Genomic DNA, 22,697 nt, shown 5'->3' on the forward strand with positions numbered 1-22,697 from the left:
AGCGGACATCAAGACAGTCCTTTTCTGAAATCGTATGAGACGCGAGCTGCCTGGTGGCCTGGCGTTGCCCACATGGTCCTCGCTGTCTGGGAGCCACCCTGACCTCTCTGCATCTTTTCCTGAGTAACCGCCCACAGACCACATCCTCTGTGGCCCGCCGGTCAGAGGGGAGACGGACGTCAGAGAGACCAGGTGTCCCCAAGCCTGGAATGACCCATTCTGTCAAACCCTCGTTGTCTGTGTATCCGGAAAGTCTTCTGGATCCCCAGGACTCCACACACAGGCAGCCTTTGTGGGGGATGGAGTGATCAGATTTACAGATGGGTCATTTTAGACCAAAATACGGCACGTTCGGTGAGCGAGCGTGCGTGTGGTCGACAGAGAGAACGGCACACAGCGAGCCTCCCAGCCCTGCCTTGGCGTCCTCCCTCTCTCCCTCCTAGGTCGCTGCCACCCCACCCACCGCTGCACCCAGAACTAAGTGGCAGTGTAGTGCATTGTGGGGAGGGGGCCACGTCAGCCCAGGCAACACACAGCCCTTCCTGATTAATCCCATTCACCTGCCTGGCCAGATGCCAGCGGTTGTGCCAAAGATCAGTTCATTCACAGGGACTCTGCCTTCAAGTTCCTTAAAATCCTACTGAAGACAAACCTAGAGCAAAAAAGAGCAACTGTTACCCGACTGTGTGACAGTGACTCTAACGACCGGACATTCAGCGTTCAGAGAAAGGAGATCTCCGGGAGCACAGGGGCGCCCGTGCTGGCATGGCGTCAGCCGGCACTGGTCCGAGCCGCACGGCCCTGGGGTGGCCGACCAGGGGCAGGTGCACACGAGGAAGCCATCGGCAGTGTGCCAGGACAGGCCTGGGCGGTGAGAGGCACAGGAAACCCATGCAGGGCGATGAGACCACGCAGCAGGGCGAAGCAGATGCCGACTCTCCGTGCACGTGCTCTCCTGTGCTCCACCTCCTACAGAAATGCCACGAGGGGAGCGGGCTGTTCTCATCATCATCAGGTCAGTCGCCTGTTGGCTTCTGTTAGATTCTGGTCACATTTCCCCAAATTCAGCCAAGCGGTGATGCCCCCACTGCTTCCCTGAACCAACAGAGTCCGCGAACCGCCCACGGGCCATGCCCCATCCGCCCGCCGGGGCACGGGCAGGGAGGCAGCCCCCATGAGCAGGCATTTGCTTCTGTGGTCTCACTGTGTCCAGATCTGATAATAGCTAATTCCACCAAATATTAGAGGGGGCTCACATTTAATTAAGGAGTGGCCATTTGTATGCTCCAGACTGGAGGTCCCCATGGCCCTGAAGTCAAAAGAAGAGTCCTCCGGGAACATGCCAATCTTCTCTTATTTCCTCTGCTGAGCTCCTGCCTTCTTTGAATGCAATTATGGGAACAAATAAAATGGCTTAACTCAACTCCCCTGTGGGCCAGCCAGCTCTCTGCTGATAAAACCAGTTGTGTGGGCAATCATTAAATGAGAAATCTAATATTTAACTAAATTTAATAGTCTGTTGCTTTGGTGCCTCTGTGAAGGGTGGGATTTCAATACAGAGGGCGAGCTATTCAAACGCGGTCTGTAGAGTCAGTGCTCGATGAGAACATTGCGCGCTCCCACTCGAAGCCGGCGCTCCGGGGTCCAGGAACGGACGGGCTGTTCCGGAGGCGAGCCTGCGTTCTCGCTAGCTCCAGGCGAGCTGAGCTCGGTGGGCAGCAAAACGACTCGGCAAACCTAAGCACGAAATTTCTCCTTCAGGATCAGCATCGGAGATTGCTGAGTGATGCCAGAAAGACCGAATTCAAACGCGTGCCCACGGACGGAGGAGCGTGTCGTGATAAACTGAGAGGCTCCGTTCGGTCCTCTTGCGTTTTGAGCTCTGGTGGTCCAGTTGGCCTTGCCACCAACAAATTTCCCCAGCTGAGGCTGTCGCCTGCACCCCGGAAGCAAACGCGTGCTGCTGCCTCTCGGTGGCAGTGGGCCACCTTTGTTCTTGTTGGTGAAGAAGACGGTCTACTCATGTGCCTGCTAATTCCCCTCGTCCAGCTTGGCCCGCATTTGCACACCCCTAGTCCCTTACCTGTCTCCACCTGGGCTTATCTTGTGGGCACACAGGGAGGGAAAGATCGCAGGTTCCCTGAAGATTGAGGCTTCCAGAAGGTCTGTGCACTGGCTCTTGCACGGAGTGCAGGTCTGGGGCAACGTCCATGAATTCCATCCTGGTCCCGGCATTAACTCAGTGTTAACCTGTGTCTGCCGGGCGTCCATCAAATACCATACGCTTTCCCGTCAGTGCAACGGAAGTGTGCTTTGGTTTCACTGTGCGTCGTTTCATGCGGGGAACGATGGTGGAGAGGCTTCGATTGTGTCAACTGTCACCACTCGACAGGCCTGAAACCCTGGGAACCCCTGAAAGCCCCCAGGCTTCTAAAGCACCCAGGAGGACCTCCCAGTCCCTCCCAGCTTCTTCTGCAGCAGAGACCCTCTTGGGGCCATGGAAAGGGGCCATGAGGGAACAGGGAGAAAGCCTGGGGAGAAACCCAGACTTGGCTCCTGTGGGGAGGCACCATTTCCGGGGTATGAACTGGATTTCCCCATCTACTCAGGTGACTGGAAACTCACGCGTTTTGTCCCTGGGATGGGACCAAACACTGATGCCTGGGGAGTTGGAGGGTGGGAAAGAGTCTGACAAATGACCACAACTCTTACCCTCGGTGTGAAGAGGGGTACCTGAGATGGACTTCTGCTTGACGAGGTGATGTTTGACCTGATGGAGGAGGAGCCGGCAAAAAAAACTTCCTTCAGAGGGAACAGCAAGTGCAAAGGTTCTGTGGCAGCCAAGAACTTGAAAAATGCTACTTTTCTCCTTATCCTGCAGAACTACCTTCTAGACTTCCCGCCCTATGGGTGTGACTGGGATACGGATAAGAAATAGTTAATATCTCCCAAACCAATTTCTCCCCACTGAGTACCTGCAACACTCTTAACAGGCGGAGGGCATTTAGACTCAGCAAAACCTGAGTGCTGCATCGGCTCTCTGAGGAGTCCGGGCTGTGGACATGGGGTGGGCAGCGGGGCCACCTGCCATCCCGGGGCTGCGCTCCTTCCCTAACTCGCGTGCATGGCCAGAAGGTAGAGCGTGCCGTCTCTCGGCCACATCTCCGGGTCTCCGAGTTGAGGCCAAGTGTGCTTGGACCTCCCTGTAGACACAGGTGTCCCGACTTGCTGTCTACGAAGGACCCCGTGTCTTGGCTGCCATGTGGTGTTCAGAATCTTTCACAATCTTGGTCCAACTTAAGAGGTTTTTACCTTTAACTCTACCTGTTTGAAAATTTAGTTTTACCATTTCCTCCCTCACCTTTATATCAAAGCTGAATTTTCTTTTTTCCTTTTTTTTAATTAATGCTTATTTATTTTTGAGAGGGAGAGAGACAGAGTGTGAGTGGTAGAGGGGAAGAGAGAGAGGGAGACACAGAATCGGAAGCAGGCTCCAGGCTCTGAGCTGTCAGCACGGAGCCCGACGCGAGGCTCGAACTCACGAACCATGAGATCATGACCTGAGCCGAAGTCGGACGCTTCACCGACTGAGCCACCCAGGCGCCCCATCAAAGCTGAATTTTCAAATATGTGTCCAGCAACTGGAACTGTCCCTTTCCACTGGCCCCTGAGGGCGTTTGCCGTTTCTGTTCACAAAGAATCCCCCGGATCCCTGAGCACCACTGGTAGCCTTGTGCTGTTCACAGATAACACTGCTCAGTGCTGGAGACTCCTGGTTCTGGGCAATATTTGGCCTCCAGGTGCCTTCGTGCTAAAGGTGTCACTTAGGGTGTCTGTTGTTCTTAAAAGGAGTTTCTATGGGGACAGTTCACCGTTCCTTGTAGCATTGCATGTGGTGTGAGTTTACTCTTTAAAATATTCATGAATGTTTCAAAGGTGGAGTTCCTTGCAGACAAAATTTCCTTTCATAATGAGCCACAAGGTGTCCCCACGTATGGGCTCAAAGTAAGAGAGGAAGGAGGAAGTCAAATCCAGTGGTTTTATTATAGAGCAGATGGTGGAGTAGGAGGAAGGAGGAGATTAGTGAACTGGGCTGTTGAGAGCATCCTTGCACCTGGACAAATACCACTGGGTGCACGTGCATGTAAGGAGCCAGCATAGGACTGACCCCTCTCTCTCTAATTTGGAGGGGAAAGGGCCAGTCTCGCTGCACTGTATCACTGCCAGCTAATATGATCATCCAAATTAAGGTGTGCCAAGCCAGACCACATTACGAGTAGGGTGAGAGATCTGAATCCACTTTTCCTGTAAAATTTTAATAAAGAGCATACTCTAGCCTCTACTCTCTTTTCTTTCCTTGGTTATTTGTTGCAGACTTTGAGTCTGGAGTTCTGTCTTGTCCAGCAAGAGAGCAGACACAGAATTGAATACGAGAGAGGCTAATGTCCGGGAGGGACAAGAGCCCCAAGTAAGGGTCCTTGCTCCATATTTACTAGGATCAGAAGGCTTACAAATGTGATGGACGTGAAGAAAGAAACAATAAAACAGTGATCATTAACTTGTGTGTGAGAGAAGGGGGGTTTCAAAGGTATGCAGTGTTAAGGGTTAGGGTCAATACAAATCAAAATGCTGACGCTGAGCAGACGGCCATTTACTGCAGGCATCAGTCACCGTGTCTGTTTATCTGAACTTTTCTAGGGACTAAGTCAGATAGAGCATGCTACCTCAGGGTTAACAAGGCATTTTTCTTGCTAGTTAGCTCTGGACATCTTTGCCCTGCTGTGGGGCTTTCCACTTCTACCTGTTCTCAGACGCTTTCGTCCTGTGGAAGTGGCTTTCTGCTCGACCCCTTGTTCTACGCTGGGGGTGCTTTCGCCCTGTGGCGACTTTCTGCGCTAAGCCTTGTTAACCCAGGCTTAGGGTAGGTTAGGCTTAGGTTGGGTTTTGGTGCAAGCTCAGGGAATTCTTAAATTTATTCCCCACCGTTATTGTGGCCACTATATTCGGAAACTCATCTGTCCTAACAGGTATGTGATGTTGGTTTTCCAAAACCAGCAGTGTTGGGATAAAACATACCCAGACCTATGCGTGTGAGTGAGAAATGCCTTGCGAAAAGACGATTTATAGGGGGCGGAGGAGTTGCCTAATACGGGGGAGGAATCTTCCGTCTACCCAAGCTCCTGACTTGAGACTGGGCACTCCACCTTGTCCTGTATCTTGAGCAAGTTATCTAATGTCTCGGTTTCCTAGTCTGTGCAAAAGAAATAGTAATCATCACCTCCAGGCCCAGTGTAGGAATTAGTGGTCTGATGCACATGACAACACTTGGCTTCCATAAATGACTGCTGAGTCTGACTGTGTCATTTTCCTTTCTCTCGCTTAGAAATTTATGATCTAGAAACAAACGAACACGTAAAGAAGGCCGTACATGACCGACAGATGCCAAAAGTAGAATACAGGAAGATCGAGGTTGACGATTACAGTAAGTACTGCATTGTCTCCCATTTTTTTAAGTTTACTATTTATTTTGAAAGAGAGCATGCGCACAAGCAGGGGAGGGGCAGAGAGAGGGAGAGAGAGAATCCCAAGCAGGCTCTGCACCTTCAGCACAGAGCCCAGCGTGGGACTCAATCCCACGAACCATTTGGTCATGACCTAAGACAAAATCAAGAGTCGTTCACTCAACTGACTGAGCCACCCAGGCGCCCCTGCATTGTCCTCTTTACAAGGAAAGCAAACGTCTGGTCTGAAACAGCCCAACCATCAGCAGTAGGTTACTGTGCATCTGAGGCTCCCCCCTGCACCACGCTCGCTGGGCTTCATGGCTAGAAATGCATTCCAGCCAGCAAGGAAGAGATTCAGGCGGGGCTCATGGGGGGAAAGCATCCAGCACCAAGCTATTGTGCTGAGAACCAAGATGCTTCTCTGGCAATTTAAAAAAAAAAAAAAAAAAAAAAGCCTCTCCTCAAGAGGCTGACAATTTAAATAAGGTCCCAGGCTGGAATTCTCTCCTTTGGGGGGGACACGTCATGACACCATCCAGAGAAAACGTCCTCCGTGTGGAGATTCCTTTCCTGTTCCATTTGGTATTTTTCTGCTTCATCGTCTAACCTGTCAGTGCTGATCATGGGCCGAAGGGGTATCCTCAGAATGGGGGAAATAATGTAATGGAGGACTGATGTGTTGTAACCACCCAAGAAGCACCCAGAACTCTGCCTTTTCTGTTTCCTTCTTGGTCCTGAACTGTCCATTCGTGCATCCAATAGGCTTTTATGAGCTCCAACGCTGTGCTGGAACCCACCAGGCACTGTAGCCCCAGAGCACTGGTTGCACTCATAGCTCCAGGGGGGGACGCGGGTCCCCATAGGTTCAATCCTCCTCTCTTCGGATGGCTCCCTAGTCAACCCAGCCAGCCCTGGCATCCTAACTGCCCACCAGATGTTTACCTTTGGAAACCCCTCATGCAAAATGCCCCAGATACGTCTGTCTTTCCCCCTGAGCTCTATCCCCCTCCAGACTTGCCTACTCTGGGAGATGGCACCCTTCTCTTAAACGATTGAGATTTCCCCCTTGAAGGTATCACGGAGTCCTTCATTCAGGTCCATGTACCCATCACCTCTGAGGTTGGTAAATGGGTCTCCTCTCTTGAGAAAACGCGACTGATTGATGGTAACTGTTAGAGCTCTTGGTTGAAGAGGAGTAGAAGGTCACCAATGGTCAATGGGAGAGTATTGAGATTGATTAGTGATGTCCAGACCATCACTGGAAGCTCTTTCTCTACCCAGTCCCTTACAGGGGGACAATGGCTCATCACCTAGGCCAGTGGACCCGGAGCATTATTAAGTACCCCCTTGTTAGCGAAGACACAGCTACCTAACAGACTGATCTCCTGTGGTCAGGAGCCAAGGCTCTCCCCCATGAAACAAGATCAGCCTGACCCAAACAGTACACGTGGTCGAGCTGCATCCTTTAGAGCAGAAAGCAAATGGCCCACGAGTTCAGAACAGAGCATGAGAGTGGGCTGGGATCACGGGAAGTTTCCCAGGAAGGTGGGGCTTGGACGGGGTCCTTGGAATGGGCTTTAGGTTGGCACACAGGAGAGCGTGCGGTCCAGGGCAGGGAGCAGCCTGAGCCGGTGCTTGCTGTGGGGTAAGTCAGGAGGCCAACCCAGACTCCCAGCCCGTGGGAGAGCCCCGGTGGTCAGTGGGCACAGAGGGACCCCTGACTTGGAAGCACCTTCGTCCATCCAGAGGCCACATGCCAAAACATCCCAATCCTATTCTTTCCTGTGGGGTCACATGACATTAGAACTTTTCTATACATAGCTAGAGATGCATGTGAGGTTACATATTCATCTCTGAGAGTCGAGAAATACGGTGTACTTCAAATCCCTGCCCCCCAGCACTGGGTCCAGAGGCTTCCCTTATAAAACACCTCAAAGGTGATCCCTCTGATGAAGGAGATGGTGAAGGAAGTAAATAAGGAAGGGTCTAGAGATGGGAGAAGAAACAAATAGGAAAAGCACAAACGGGGGCTGTGGCGATTTGCCCTGGCCAAGAAATGTGGTTAGGGCCGCGGGGGTCCCTTCCCACAGGCCCGAGGGTCATTCCCACCGTCTCCCTGCCAGTTGGTTTTCCCCTGGGTGTCCATGAGATGCACTCAGATGCCACAGGACACACTCAGCCCTGGAACCACGGACAGCGTTGGGTGCCCAGGTTGCCGAAAGCCCAGCAGGCCGAGCTCAGGCCTGCTTATTCATGAGAGGGAGAGAAGCGGTAAATTAAAAAGACGTAGACGCGGAGAGACTAGGACACAGATGCCTCCATCAAGGCTCAGGGGAAATCGTAGAGCTAAAAAGAAGGGAGCACAAGGGGCCCGGGTCCAGGCGGCGTATGAGGGCCCACAAGAGCCACGGGAACCCCAGCTCTGATGGCAAGCGTAAGAACCAGCGAGATGCCAGCGGGAAGAACACGGCGAGCCTGTAACACAGCAGCTCTTGTCGGGCTGCCGTTGGGACATCAGGCAACCCCGCGGCTCACGAGCGACAGTGGACGCCTCTCCTGAAGCGGGGCGTGTGCCCTGGGAGTGTCGCGAGCTCCTGGTGGATTCAGCCAAGTAACTAACCAGTAACCGCTTGTTTGTCGCAAATCCCGCCCCTGTCCCTGTTGGAGCGTGTTCTAGAAAGAGAGCCGCTCTGGACAGTTTGGCGTATTCTGCAACAGAGATTCTTGTCAGTGGCCCCTCCTGTTCCAAAGAAGTAGGTCAAGGGAAAATGTGGCCTGCCCACACGGATGGCGTCCTTGACTCGTTCCGTTTTTCACGCCGGCCCTGGAGTCCAGTTTCTTGGACACTGAAACTCATGAGAACCCGTAAGTAAACAGCAGAGTTTTGTCGTTTCCTTCCGCGAGGAAGATCCAAAGGGCAAGAAGATAAGATGATTCTATCAGATGCTAGATGGAGGGAGGGAGGAGTGGGAGGACGGATGAGTAAGTGGACCGGCCATCTCCAGGTTTGCTCCGACCCCCTCTCCCTTCTGTGTCTATATCTGAAGACCCCGAGACGGGCTCCATAACGTGCAGGGCCCAGTGCGGCGTGGGGACATGGGGCTGTCCGTTCGCGGCTCACGACGACAGCCGCGCACAGGGCCCTGGCACGTGCCACACTCTGTGAAGCCGGCCCGGTGGCCCTCCGTGGCCAGACTTCCGCCTCCTGCCCCAACCCCCGTCCCCGTCAGCAAGTATTCCGGAACACTCCCTCGCGTTTCCCCACACCCGTTGCCTCCTACCACAGCCTGTGAGGCCAGACCGTGCTCCTTTACATGTTTGCTTCTCTGCTGGGCCCAGCGCCCTCCTTCTTCAAGCCTGTCCGCATGCTGCTGCCACAGTAGTTCTGTCCACTGATGGGTGGACGCCATCCCCTCCAGAAATGCAGAGAAAAGACCTTCGGAAACAATCAACTCTCCCACCCTTGCCACTTGAGATTTCTCTCCAGCGTGAAGTTTCCGTGGCAGACAGGAATGCAGGTGCTGGAAAAGCAGGTGTGTGCAGGGACCGGCACCTAAATGTCACCCCTCTGGGGCCCCCCAAAGATCTGAAAAATGTGACCCTACCGACATGCCTCGTTTCGTTGTGTTTTGTTTTTTTCACCTAATGGCACCAGAGGTGAAGGCTTTCCCGAGGGAAGCGATCCGTCTTCGGGAGGGGCTCCCTGCGCTGTATGCAGCCTGTCGTGGCCAAGGTCAGCCTGAGGGCTCATCGGCGGCCCAGAGGAGCCCAGACCATGTTTTATGGATATTGCAATGATAAAGTCCGACGCCTTTTGGCCGGTCCCTGGGCCATTGATCCAATTTGCAAGCCATTAACATTCAGCCAGAATCAGTAATGAGGCCCCAGTCACAGCAGGCTGCTAAACCGACCCCCTCCCCGCCCCCCGAGCCTGGGATGTATCCGTAGTAATTGTACTGAAAAAGCTACTAATTCCAATGTAATCGCTAATCTGGGTCATAGTTAACATCAATAAACAATTTCTAACATGGGCAGGAAGGCTTGTTTTGGGGGTTGCAGAAGAAACTGGGAAGGAAACCCTCCCCCCTCCCACGCTGGGTCCCTTGCTGCCCAGGACAAGGTCCGAAGGGGGTCGCGCAGCTGTCCTCCAGCCCCCACCTCTGCAGGGATCCCCCGGCTCTCAGCCTGTCCCTCTGGGCTGCCCCCCCGGCCTCACCGCTGGCCCCCTGGACTCATCTTGTCCCCGTCCCCATGGCTCCCCCGTATCTGTCCCCACTTAACTGACGAATGTCACCCTTGGGGGTTCGTTTCTCACAGCCTAGAATTCGGCTCTTAACAAGTGCTTATGGCATTTTGGTCTTTTCTGGTTTTCAGCTCGCTCTGTTTGCGAGGTTGAATTTAAGCTTCGGATGGAGAGACTCAGCCTCAAGATGGTTGTGGGTGATTTGCCCAAGGTCACTCAGCAGGCCGGAGGCACGGAGGGAAAACTCAGGGCCAGCCCCGGGGAGGTGGGGTGGGGACCCACCGTGTCCCCTCCAGAGGGCCTTTCTGGCACCAGGGCCAAAGCTCTTTCCTTCACTGTCTGTGCTGTCCCTAACGTGCGGCCCTGTGCTCTGTTCCTGCCTAGACCTCCCCGTTCAGATCCTCAAGCCCGCGACCTTCACCGACACGGCGCACTACCCCTTGCTCCTGGTGGTGTGAGTATTGTCGCCTCTTTCTTTCTCGTGGTCCTTGCTGGGGGGGCTCAGTAACACCCCGGAAAACAACCACCGCACTCGTAGGAGACGGCGAGCTCGAGAAAGGAGGTTGCAACCTGCAAACTGAAGGCAGGCTGGCCGCCAGCAGGTGGCAGACCACACTCACAAGTCGGGGAGCCGCCTGGTAGAGGAAGGGGGGCTCGAGCCCCGAGCCCCGATCCACTCCTCCTCGGGGACCAGGCCCAGAGACGGACAGCAAAGCTGGTTCCGCAGGCGGGCAGCACGTCAGAGGACAGAGGCCTTCTGAGCACCGCCCCCCACCCCGGGCACAGGTCCCCCAAGAAGTGAGGGGATGGGGGGGCGGGCATGGCCGACCCGCTGGCTTCCCCAGCTGGCACCAGGGTGGCACGGCCTGAGCAGCAAGCTGCCTTGAACGCCACTCCTCTGCCAACAAGGACTTAGTTCAGACGTTTTGTTTGTGCGTGAATGAGCCCTCTGGCGGGGTCTGGAGAACGGCCTGGAAGAGAGCCGCTGTTGCCACCGCTGAGGGGGTCCTGACCGGGGACAGCACGCTTTCACAGGCACCTCAGATGCTGCCCAGCTGCCCTGAGGCTTAGACAGGGGCTGGCCTATGCCCCCCGGGGGGTGAGGCACACGCCACCAGACGAAGCACTGTCCCCACCCCCACGCCCCCCTCCGGGGTTCCTTCAAGGCAGGGCACCAGGGAAACGCTGACCAGGCTCCGGCCTGGCCTCTTGGAGCCACTGCCCCCGCGGTGACTGGAAAGAGACCGGGAGAGAGCGGGGCTGTCCTCGGTGCTTTAGGAGCGAGCGGGGTCACCCAGGTCCAGTGACCTGATCAGCCCTGCGCTCCTCGGCCGCTCCTGTCCTCGGGCCTCGGCCTTCGCACACGTGCCCGCCGCCTGGACCCCACGATCTGGTGCCGTGTCGCAGTCACCCACCTACCCCACCATCTGCACAGCCTTGGCACGCTGCCCACGGCCACACACACCCCTCTCCCACACGCCCACACCGCACACCTGCCTCTCTCACACACTCCCCAGACACATACCTCATACGTACACACGCCCCTGCATACACACTCCTCAGAGGAGTGTAGGGGAGGAGGGGGGGAGCCCAGGGGAGGGGGACGCGCAGGTGGAGGGAGGGGGACGCACAGGGGGGAGCGCAGGGGAGGGGAGGGGGGAGCCCAGGAGCAGGGAGGGGAAGGGAGGGGGGCGGAGGGGGGACCGCAGCGGAGGGGGAGGAGCGTCGGGCCACAGCGCATGCGCGAGGCAGGGCCTGTGTTGCAGGGACGGCACCCCCGGGGGCCAGAGTGTGGCCGAGCGGTTCCAGGTGAGCTGGGAGACGGTGATGGTGAGCAGCCACGGGGCCGTGGTGCTCAAGTGCGACGGCCGCGGCAGCGGCTTCCAGGGGACCAAGCTCCTGCACGAGGTGGGGCGGCGGCTGGGCGCCCTGGAGGAGAAGGACCAGACGGAGGCCGTGCGGTGAGGCCCCCGGGGTGGCGGGGTGCGCGGAGACCGTTCGGAGGGCAGGGGAGGACAGGGGAGGGCAGGGGAGGTGGGCGGTAGGTGCGGGGGAGAACAGGACCCAGGAGCGTCTCCCCTCCTCGCCCTAAGGACAGTGGGAAGGGCCCGGGCGATCGCAGCGACCGACCGCGTCCGCTGCTGTCCCGGGAAGGACTCAGGGGCCTGTGCGCCAGTCCTGCTGAGGGTGGATGGGAGGGCCATGGACTTGGGCGGCACCGCGCTCCTCTCCGTTGAGGGTCCAGAGCGCAGGCTGACAAGCTTTCACCGGGGGTGCCATCCCATCCCCCACACACCTCCCAGCCTCGTGCTCCGCGGTCTCGACAGTTCACTTTCCAGAGTCTTCCAGATGGATCTCGGATCTCTCTCGGCTCTGAGAAGGCTGGTGGCCCGTGGCGGGCGGGCAGTCGGATCCCTTTTGAGTGACTGGGACGTGAGTGATGAGTGAGTGGTGCCCCCTGCTAGGGGCGGGTGAGGACGCTCCCTGGCCGAGGACGTGATGTGTCCAAGGCCCTGTAAGTGCCCCGTGGAAAATGCAGAGAGGGGGAAGCTTCTGAGGACACCTCCGGGATGTTTTTGCCAGGGAGCAGGCACACCATGGCCACCAAGCTTTAAAAATAAAGAGCCATTAGGGGCCCCCGGGGGCTCAGTGGGGTCGGACTTCAGCTCGGGTCATGATCTCACAGTTCATGGGTTCGAGCTACACGTCGGGCTCTGTGCTGACAGCTCGGAGCCTGGAGCCTACTTCGGAATCTGCGTCTTCTTCTCTCTGCTCCTCCTCTGCTCGTGCCCTGTCCCTCAAAAATAAACAGTAAAAAAAAAAAAATTTTTTTTAATTAAAAAAAATTAGGAACTGTATTGGCCCTGAAGTCTAGAGTGATGGTGGCCTCGGGACGGATGGACACACAGACCCGGCCATGCCACTCAAAGCCCGGCTCTCCCCGTCCCCCTGCTCAGCTGGCCGTGAGGGCATCACCTGGAGTGACTCTCCTCGTGCCCACAGCATGGCTACCAGGAGCACCTCATTCCGGGCCTCTCCGTTCGCCTCCAAGAGGTTGGGGAGCGAGCCACCTCCAGAAACTTCCAGAAAGGAAGGGAGGAGCCTCCCCAGAAGCACCCAGCCAACCTCTCCTTACGTGCCCCTTGCCTGGTCCAGAACCCGTCACCGGCGAGTGAGAGGTGTGGGCCGTCACCCTGAGACCTAAAGGGTCCCCCCATCCCTGCCAGCGGGGGAAGGAGGGTGGACAGCGCACGTGGGTTCTGTGCGGGAGGGGCGGAGCAGTGGGGGCGGAGCCAGCCAGCAGGTGTCCACCGAGGGAGGCCTCTCCGGAAAAGGGAAGGGGCTCCGGCTGGACTTGGATATGGCGGTGGGACTTCGTCAGCAGCCCTCTCGGATGGTAGCAGGGCCTCTGGCTCCAGGGGCCCCGGAAGGAAGGACGCAGTGTCCTTCAGGCGTACCCGCGGCCCGCACCCCTGCAGGCGCCTGGCCGTGTCTAGCCTCTCCCCTCTGAGCACAGGGACCAGAGAGCAAAAAGGCTGTTTCACACTCTAGGCGTTTTCAAAACTAAGGAATTGATCCGGCCATCTGTTCAAAAACCAAGGCAGAACCCATTCCGGAAAGACAGCATGTCAACCGACAGACCAAGCTTCCCAGCACCAGAGTACACGAACTGATGAAAACTTTACAGCCACCTTAAGACACGCAGGAAGCCGAGGCCCAGGGTTCGCCCACGCCAGGGAGAACTCTGCAAGCTCTGTGTGCGGTCCGGGTCTGTATTTTCATTTCAGAGAGCAATCACCCCGTGGTATCAGAAGTCTGAGAGACCCTGAGGCTGGCCCACCCCTTCCGTGGTTCTCCCGTCTTCGTCCACCTCGTGTCTTGTCCTGGAGCCCCACTGGGTCAGCAGCTGTCCTCGCAGCCGACGCGAGCGGATCCCCTCCCAGGCCGGGCCGCTGCGTTAGGGGAGAGGGCAGCCGTGCGGCACAGGGCGGAACCAACACTCACGCTCGCAGCACAGGCTACAGAAACAAACAGCCCTGCCTCAGGGGCTTCTGGGAGGAGGTGGCCTGTGGGCAAGACCTCAAAGGATTACTAGGGATCTGTCAGGCCGAACGCGGGAGATACACATTCCCAGCGCAGAACACATCGTGAGCGAAGGCCCGAGGCAATGCAAAGGCACTGCTGTTCGGGGCACGCTGAGCACCAGAACACCACAGTGTGCGTGGGCCGTGGGGGGGGGGGGGGGGGGGGAGGTAGGACAGGGCTGGATTGTGAGATCCCTCCCACGTGGTCCTGAGGAGCTGCTGCTTGCCCTGTAGGAGCAGTTCCACAAGAGGTGTTTTCAGCAAGGAGGTGGCAGGGTCAGCTTTGTTGTTCGGAACCGTGACTGTGGCAGCGGTGCAGCAAGTCGCGTGGGTCAGCGTCCTGGCGCTCAAACTGAGTCGTCACGGGGGGCAGACGGGTCACCCTGCAGTTTGCGGGGGCGCGGGCAGGGTCAGGGAGAGCCAGTGAGGCTGCGGTGGCCACAGCAGGAGCCGCTACCGGCCCGGAAGAGAACCTCGGCCACGGGGAGGGAGCACCTGACGGGGGCCGTGCCCCCCGCCCCCCCCCCCCACTGGCAGAACCCACTAGACGCCAGAGGACACGGGAGCCATTGTGGCTGTTCGTAGGGCTCATCCTCGGAGGCACCGAGCGCAGCGGAGCCCCGTGGACAGTGAGCGAGGGGAAGCGGAAAGGAGGAGACGCCCGTGGGGACGAAGAAGGAAGAGGGTGGGGAGACGAGGAACCTTCCCCAGCCCTGGCTGCTACGTGGGAGTGGCCTCGTGGCCCCCAGAGACCAGCCCAGCAGGCGGGGCGACTGCCCCTGGCTATCAGTGCCCAAGGTGTGGCCAAGGACAGACCCACCAGGAGGGCACGGTCCCGGCCGACTGGGCAGGACCACGGCGTCCGTGAGTGGGTGCTTTGGGGACCGCCAGCTGGCAAGGTGGGGCGCGCCTGGGAGGCGTTTCGAGGCAGAGTCCCCAGGCTGGTCAGCGAGTGCACGCGGAGGTGGGCAGGGCGCCCTGCCTCGGAGCCAGAGTCAGGAGCCCCCGCCTGTCGCACCAAGCTGGAAGAAGGCGCTGGGCATGTTTCTCCCCCCTTCCGCCACCGTCGCCCCCTCTTTCTTGCCAGATCCAGGCTCTGGCTGGGGGCTTCCCCCACTCTGAGGCAGCCGTGTGGACCGTGGCACCTGTGTCAGCTGGGGTCCCCAAGAAGGGTGCCAGCGTGGACTTAGCAGACGGTGTCGGCAGGGCTGTTTGCGAAGGATGCCCGGGTGGCCACCAGACTGCAGTGGAGTCTGACACCGTGGAAAGGGGAGGGGCTTGGAGGACAAAGTGGGTACGGGGGCTTCCGGTGGCAGCGAGGCTCTGAGGGTCCCCGCCAGCATGACGGGAGCCCATCACCGAGACAGGGCAGGATCCCATGCCAGGCAGCCGGGCGTGGTCGTAGGGCCCCTGCCGCACTCAGTCCCCGGGTTGGGATGCTGTGGACGCCATGGAGGGTCAGAAGATGTGACCGCCGGTGGTCAGCAGCCCCCTCAAGGCTGGTTCTCTCAAGGGAGGAGGGACGGCACACAGGGTGCAAACTGGTATCCTGTCCCCCCGAAGTTCCACACCGCCCCACAAACAGCCCCGCTCACCCAGGACCCCGTGCCGCCATCTCCCAGGTGTTCTCCCGTCCACACGGTTCCCACCCACCCTGACCAGCGCTCGGCTCCCCCTCGGGTCCCCCTCGCTGCGCTAGGCTCCTTCAGCAGTGACCACGCCACACAACGGACGTACGTCCCATCATGCCACATCATCAGTGCTGCTGCCTTGTCACCGTGTTAGCCCGCCTCCCCCAGGAGACGATGCATCTTGAGGGCTGGAGCCCATCCCCCCTGGGCCTCTCCAAATCAGCAAGGAACCAGACTCAGAACACGCTCCATTAAGAAAGACACCCATGGGGCGCCTGGGTGGCTCAGTCGGTTAAGCGTCCCACTTCGGCTCACATCATGATCTCGCCATTTGTGAGTTCGAGCCCCGCATCAGACTCTGTGCTGACAGCTCAGAGCCTGGAGCCTGCTTCAGATTCTGTGTCTCCGTCTCTCTCTCTGTCTCTCAGAAATAAATAAATGTTAATTTTATTTTTTAAAAAAAGAAAGCACCCTGATGGATTCTGCCTCTGCTTTTCACGAGGCCTCAGACAAGCCCAGTAATAAAAAAAGTGCTACCTGCATGTGAAATCGGGCTCTCCTTAATTTGCAGTTCTATTCACCATAAAAAAATCATCACATGGGATTTGCTCGGTTGGTTAGTGAAAATAGAAGCACAAGATAATAAAAATATTTGGTATTGGAAAAACAACCACTCTTGGAAGACTCCAGAAAAATGAGGATCATTACCAAGATTTCTGGCATTTAGATCAAGAAGTGAGTCGCCAGGTAATTAGGTGAAGGGATTGCCAGACCCAGGGCCACCTGTGGACTTGGAAGCAGAGCTGAGAAAGGAAATCCAAGGCGTTTTCCAACTTGGAATGGAGCCCTTTGGGGTGCACATCGCCCACGCCACACTCCGTGGTCCCCACAGACTGCCACGTGGATCCCAGCAAGTGTGATCTGGAGGTCCGGCCATGGGGCAGCATCCTCGTGGGGCCCCCCGGCGGGCTGGTTGTGAAAGCTGGCTGAGCCAGAGCATCTCACGTGTGTCCAAATGCACGTCTGAAAATCCAGGGTTTGGGTCTCCAGGAGAAAGTCAGGGAACTTGCAGAAATGTCCCTGCTGGGTCCAGATACGTGGGCAGAACTCTGCAGCCCACGACCCAGTGTGTGTGTGTGTGTGTGTGTGTGTGTGTGCACGCACGCGCACATGTGGACCTCCACATCCCGAGTCTGGCAGAGGCGATTGGAGGTCTACGGGGCTACCCTATGACACCCGCACAACATTTTCAAAACCAAGTTTATTAAAGTGCTGTTAGTCCCCAGGGCTGGAGCATCACAGTTGAGGTGTGTTGCCTTTTCTCTCACTTGAGTAACTTTCTGTGGACCTACTTGTCCTATCTCTCCCTTGTTTCCGGATCCTGCTCACGCTGTTAGTATTTCTTTTCAAATGCTGAGACACATTCGTAACCTGTCCACTCCGGTTTTCTTCTCTTTTCTGCTCCTGTGGGGCTGGTCTCTCTAGGACCAGCTTCAGCTGTTTTCACCACCTTCCTCCGTCGGAAAAGTCGGGGACATTGCTGCTTCAAGCTGGGCCCTCAGCCCCCAGGAACTTGTGTCCATTTACCTTGGACGTTGGCCATGGAAGTGCGGTGCTGACCACGGAGGACTGGCCTTGTCCTGGGACGCGGGGTGGGGGAGTCATCTTAAGGAAAAAAAAGAATTGTCTCTGAGGGCTGGTACCCAGAGTTTTAGACACCCTTCAGGCTGAGAAGGGCAGTTATCAGGGATGGGGTGGCTCCAGCCTGCCAGCAGAACACAGAAAACAGAAACACAGGAATAATCCCCAAGAAGCAGATAGAAACAGAAGGAGCAGTGCAGGGAGGGGCTCTGGCAGCGGGGTGTATGCGTGGAAGGAAGCAACTTGCAGAGATCCGGAAAGCAGCCGGTCACGTGCCAGCAGGTAGCAGGACTCCCGCTGCTGAATTAGGGCCCGGAAACCAGAAAGATTCCCGTCATTTTGTGGGGAAAAGGGGCAACCGGGGAGAGCAGTGAGACTCTGGCAAGGGCAAGGCAGGACCCGGACAGCGCCAGGCAAAGCAGGAAGCACAAGGCAGGGCTGAGTCTGCCACCAAGCAGGTGCAAGACAGGGACCCCCACCCGGGAGTTGGGGACAAAGGACATTGCAGGTGGATTGGGAGCCCAGCACCGTGACTCCAAGCACAGAACCGGAGTGTCTGCTCTCCAGGCCAACCCTGCAGGACGCGCCCAGAGTCTGGGGTGGCTAGAAGCCACATGGTCCAAGTGAGGGGCAGACTGGAGCAGAGGACAGGGACCCCGCAGGGCCTGTTCTCTGGATCGGCATCAGCTGCTTTGCATTCCTGGCTCTCGGTCGGCAAGTTTTACACACCTGGACAGCTCTTGTGAGGGCACTTTGAGGTTTCTAACATGGGCAAGCTACCTGTGCGCTGAATAGAGAAAAGCAACAATTACCTTCGAATTCCAATACTTCCTTTGATTTACATGGGGGGCGGGGGTCTTCATGCCTGAAATGGTGGGAAAGCACGGCTCTGGGCCACCATGCAGGTGCACAGTCACTCAGCCCTCTCTTCTTTGGCCTTGCAGGATGATGCTGAAGGAACAGTACATCGATAAGGCGCGTGTGGCCGTGTTTGGGAAGGTGAGCCTGTGCCCAGCACCCATCCCATCGAGAGCCCTGCCATCACCCAGGCCCGGTCTGATTTGCTCAGAATGTCTCTCGGCCGGTGCTATGAGAGCAGTTACATTTTTTTAATAGCGAGAGGTTGGACACTTAGCGATTCCAGCAAGGGGAGCCACCATTTGGCCAGCTTATTTATTAGAGTTTCACTCTCTCTGTTATCTAGAAGGAAAGAAAAAGAAGCCAGATTCATTAGGTTCCTAGTTACTTTTCTTATGCAAGCCCGCCATGGTGCTGATGTGGTGCCCCAGGAAACGAGGGAACGCAGGAGCCTTTATTTCCGCGTATCTTTATGTGCACTAGTCAGGTTAGCTGACGTGGAAGGAGTAGGCAGTTCACGTTCCTCAGGGTGGCCCAGCTGGTGCTGTGCAGGCCCCGGGGCTGCAAGGCAGGCCTGTGGGGGGCCACCTAGTACCACCTGGGCACACGCTCCCCCCCATTCTTAGCCTGGATCCGTGAGCCTTAGACTTCACAAGGCACAGGCACAGATGGATAGACACAGATCCATCACCCCTCCAAGGGGACACTCAGAGCACAGGCCCTCGGGAAGCACCTCAGTGACTGCAGTGCAGGTGGAGATTCAAACGGTAATCGGTAATCACAGGACTACCTCTAATGTCATCGCCTCCGGACCTTCCGTGCCCAGCGTTCTGTGGGGCCAGTGTACAGTTGAGACGTGGCACCACTGGGCGGGTGACCCCAGACACCCCTCCCACACCCCCGCTGGCACCACCAGAGGTGAGGCGGTAAAGGGGAGGGCCCAGGGGCTTCTCTCTCAGGCACAGAGTTCTGGAGCTTCATTCCATACTGGCGGAGACCCACTCACTGCCCGAGAGGGGCTCAGAGCCAGTCGGATCATCTGTAAGTGTAACTCTGGGCGTCGGCATCTATCACCCACCCGCACCCACCCGGGAAAGTTGCTGCCCTACAGACTGCCTGCCGGGTCACGGCCCCTGGCCTGGACCTGTCTCTGTTCAGTGGTTGCTCCTCCTCAAACACTCACACAGCCTCTTGAGACGGGCTTCTTTCACTGAGCAGTACGCGTTTAAGGCTCTTCTCAGGGCTCCATAGTTCATTACTTCTCTGCACGGAGTAATAGCCACGTACCACAGCCCATTGGTCCGTTCACCGACTTGCGAGTTTTGGCAATTATGAATGAAGCTGAGGGAACCCTCCACGTGCAGGTTTTTGTGCGGATAAAAGTTTTCCCCTCCTTTGAATAAATACCAAGGAGCACGATTGCTGGGTCACAGGGTAAAAAGTGTGTTTAGTTTTGTAAGAAATCCCCACGCTGCCTTCTAAAGTGGCTGCCCCGTGCGGCATCCCAGCCGGCGGTGAGTGAAGGTTCCCTGTTCCACGTCCTCACCAGCATTTGGTGTTGTCAGTCCACACTTTTTTTGAAAACAGATGGCAGAATGACTTTAAGGACTTCTAGATTCCACTGACAATGAAAATTATTAACCAGAAACCAAAAAGACACTTTTACTGTCATTAAGATAAGACCTTCGTGTTGTGTTGAAGGAACGCTATTGAGTTATAACGTAACGAGCGTATAGGTCATAACGGTTAATTCTACAGTGAGTTTGGCACAGCACGGGCTACACGCACAGTCTCCGTCAGGTGTATGGCTCCTTCACGCTCCATCCTCCCACCCAACACACACACATTCACACACCCACACCCCCACACACACGCCTTCCCATACAGAACACACAGACCCCCCCCCCCGTGTACACTTACGCACACACTCATGCACACACAGTCACGCACATACACAGACTCACACACACATACTCCCTACACACACACACACGCCCACACAACACCGTTAGCAGCCCCCATATCCTTAACATACCTGGCTGTCTCGAGCCCGTGCCCCTGTCCCTCCCCACCGCCGCTCATCACAGCATCTCATCTGTGTCCCACTCCTCTGGGATCTCAAGACAGAGCACATCTGAACCAAGCAGCTTTGAAGGTGCCCGTGGCAGATAGCATGTGACGTTTCACTCTCCCCGGAAGGCCCGCGTTCAAGCAGGGGCCTTGCGTGCCAGCCCCAAGGTAGAGGGGCTGTAGGACGAGAAGGACCTGCCGTGCCCCCTGTCGGCCCTGAGCCGGGCACTCTGGCCGACCAGCCCCCGGGCCCTTTGACACAGGCTCCTTGTTGGCCCCTGACGGTCACCTCACGTGGCTGGGTCCGCTGGAGTTGGGAAGGCAGCACGAGGCACTGCAGGAATATGCTGGTTCGGGAGGGGCCTGACGAGAACCTCACGCGCAGCTCCTGACCCGCGACTGCAGCTCCCGTCACGTGGCTCCCACGACCCCAGGCCCACAGACGGGAGGCGTGCCTCATGCAATATCTAACCGACAAGGTGTTTGCCTCTCATCCTTTTTTACTTTTTGGCAGAAGCTACATGACAGTGGCCGCTGAGTCGCTGACCTACGTCGGAGGCTGTTGTGACAGAATCCTCGACACGTTGCCCACTTGTCCCCCTTTCTGTCTCTCGCAGGACTACGGCGGGTACCTGAGCACTTACATACTCCCAGCGAAGGGTGAAAACCAGGGTCAGCTTTTCACCTGTGGCTCTGCTCTCTCTCCAATAACAGACTTCAAGCTCTACGGTAACGGTCTTGACGCGACGAGGCCCCCGCACGGCCCCATGCCTCCCGTCCCGCCACACTTCCCCTGCCTCCCTTGCTTCATGCACCCTCGGTGGGTGGGAGGCGACCCGGGCTAATGAGAAACCTGGACAGAAGCCCGGGAAGGGGAGGGAGGGCTTCCAGTCACTTGTTTGAATGAAACCGGCCAACCCCCTGAGACCCGTAAGTCACGTTCCCGACACACGAGACCAGGAGCTCGAGACCCACCCAGGGGTCCCCTGGCCGACCCCTCCCCGGTGCCCCATCTCAGCACCCAGGACCCCGTGAACTGTGAGGACCTCTGACCCCTGCAGCCAAGAGGCTCACCAAAGACACGTTGACAAATGCTCTAATGCCGACTTGAACTTGTAGTCCCAGCACTCCCCTCCTTCAAACTCGTAGTAATTTAAAATTCGTTTTCCCATGGGAATACATGTAACGTATTTCAGATTTCTTTCAACTCAGTGAGACTTTCTTAATTTTTTTAATCATGCGGGTTCGAAGGTGCCTGACTTGGATGCACATAAATGTACCATCCTGCACCTTGATAGGTCACAGCCCCAGGCGGGGGAATCCTCCAGTGCCATCTCTACTTAATTAAGGATGTCCCTGTGACGCCCGGGTGGCTCAGTCGGTGAAGCGTCCGACTTCGGCTCAGGTCATGATCTCGAGGTCTGTGGGTTCGAGCCCCGCGTCGGGCTCTGTGCCGACAGCTCGGAGCCTGGAGCCTGCTTCCGATTCTGTGACTCCTTCTCTCTCTGCCCCGCCCCCGCTCATACACATTCTTTCTCTCAAAAATAAACCAACAGTAAAGAAACAACACTGTCAAGTCAACATTAAAAAGAAAACGAAAGATCCCCCTGCCCCCGGCAGAAGTGTTTGGTGCTTCCTCCAGCCTGACTTTGCCGACAGGCAGACGTCAGACCCTCACCCGGGACCGGACACCGACATGCCTAGTGTTTAAAACCAAACAAAACAAAAACAGAAAAAGAGCAAATCCTGATGGCAATCTGCTCTTCAGGATCTGTAGCCTTTCCTGTATTTGAAACAAAGTGAGGGCTTATCCTGCTCACGGGGTTTCAGAGTCACTGTTTCACACGGTTGAGGTTTTGCTGTATTGCTTAAAAGCCGGCCACCAGCTCTAAGATACTCGAATGTTACCGGGGTGCTGTCTGATTACCTGCGTGAAGCCCCGCAGGCTGAGGCGGTGTTTTAGAAACAAACGTTTGCCCTGAAAGTGTAGGTGAGCCCACCCTCCCTGCCCCAGCCCCCTGCCAAGGACGTCCCCGCATCGGGGGGCTCGGCACCGGCTCCCCTCGGGTAACCCTTCCCCCCTCTTCTCGTTTCCAGCGTCTGCATTCTCCGAGAGGTACCTGGGCCTCCACGGACTTGACAATAGGGCATACGAGGTACATGTGGGCAGGATGGGGAACCGGGCAAGCTCGGGCCGCCCCTCCGGAATTCCTCTCTCGCACCCCTCTGGCCCCCCGCCCAGTTCTGGGACCCACGCTCCCTGCCCGGGCCTGCTGGTCTCCCCCTCTCCCCCACCAAACTCGCTCTGAGAAAACCTTCCACCGGGCCGTGAACCCTGGTGAGCGGGGCCTCTCCCGGGTCTGTCCGCTTTCCCTTTCTGGCACCCGAGAGGCAAGGAGGAGAGTTAGGAAAGTCTTTGGACGGGCAGAGGGTCTGTCCCGGGATCCACGGTCGTTGGCACGGGTGACTGCCGGTCCCTTCATCCAAGGCTGGTTCTGCTTTGAGGAGATAAGCCCCTGGTTGGGCTACAGAAAAGTTCTCCGATACCACCTGCCAGGCCATAGCCACCGAAGTGACTCAGTGCAGGTGTCACCTGGGTGTTTCTTCAGCGGGGTGAGGGGGGCGTGAGAGGGAGGCCGGACTTCTGTTGCCCGGAGGACCTGGC

At 57.0% G+C, this 22,697-nt stretch overlaps 1 protein-coding gene across 5 annotated transcripts in view; it reads left to right on the plus strand.

Moving 5' to 3' along the window:
• The window catches only part of DPP6 (dipeptidyl peptidase like 6), a 939,040-nt gene that overhangs the window by 912,555 nt on the left and 3,788 nt on the right, over positions 1-22,697 (plus strand). For all 5 annotated transcript variants that reach the window (XM_053898709.1, XM_053898707.1, XM_053898705.1 and 2 more), the window contains exons 18-23: positions 5,384-5,482; positions 10,132-10,201; positions 11,514-11,708; positions 18,049-18,103; positions 20,650-20,761; positions 22,130-22,188. In XM_053898709.1, the coding sequence (XP_053754684.1) occupies positions 5,384-5,482; positions 10,132-10,201; positions 11,514-11,708; positions 18,049-18,103; positions 20,650-20,761; positions 22,130-22,188 (590 nt within the window). The remainder of the gene's footprint in view (positions 1-5,383; positions 5,483-10,131; positions 10,202-11,513; positions 11,709-18,048; positions 18,104-20,649; positions 20,762-22,129; positions 22,189-22,697) is intronic.

Source organism: Panthera pardus, unplaced genomic scaffold, assembly GCF_024362965.1.
Source record: "Panthera pardus isolate Hobbes unplaced genomic scaffold, ASM2436296v1 HiC_scaffold_9, whole genome shotgun sequence".
Classification (NCBI taxonomy): domain Eukaryota; kingdom Metazoa; phylum Chordata; class Mammalia; order Carnivora; family Felidae; genus Panthera; species Panthera pardus.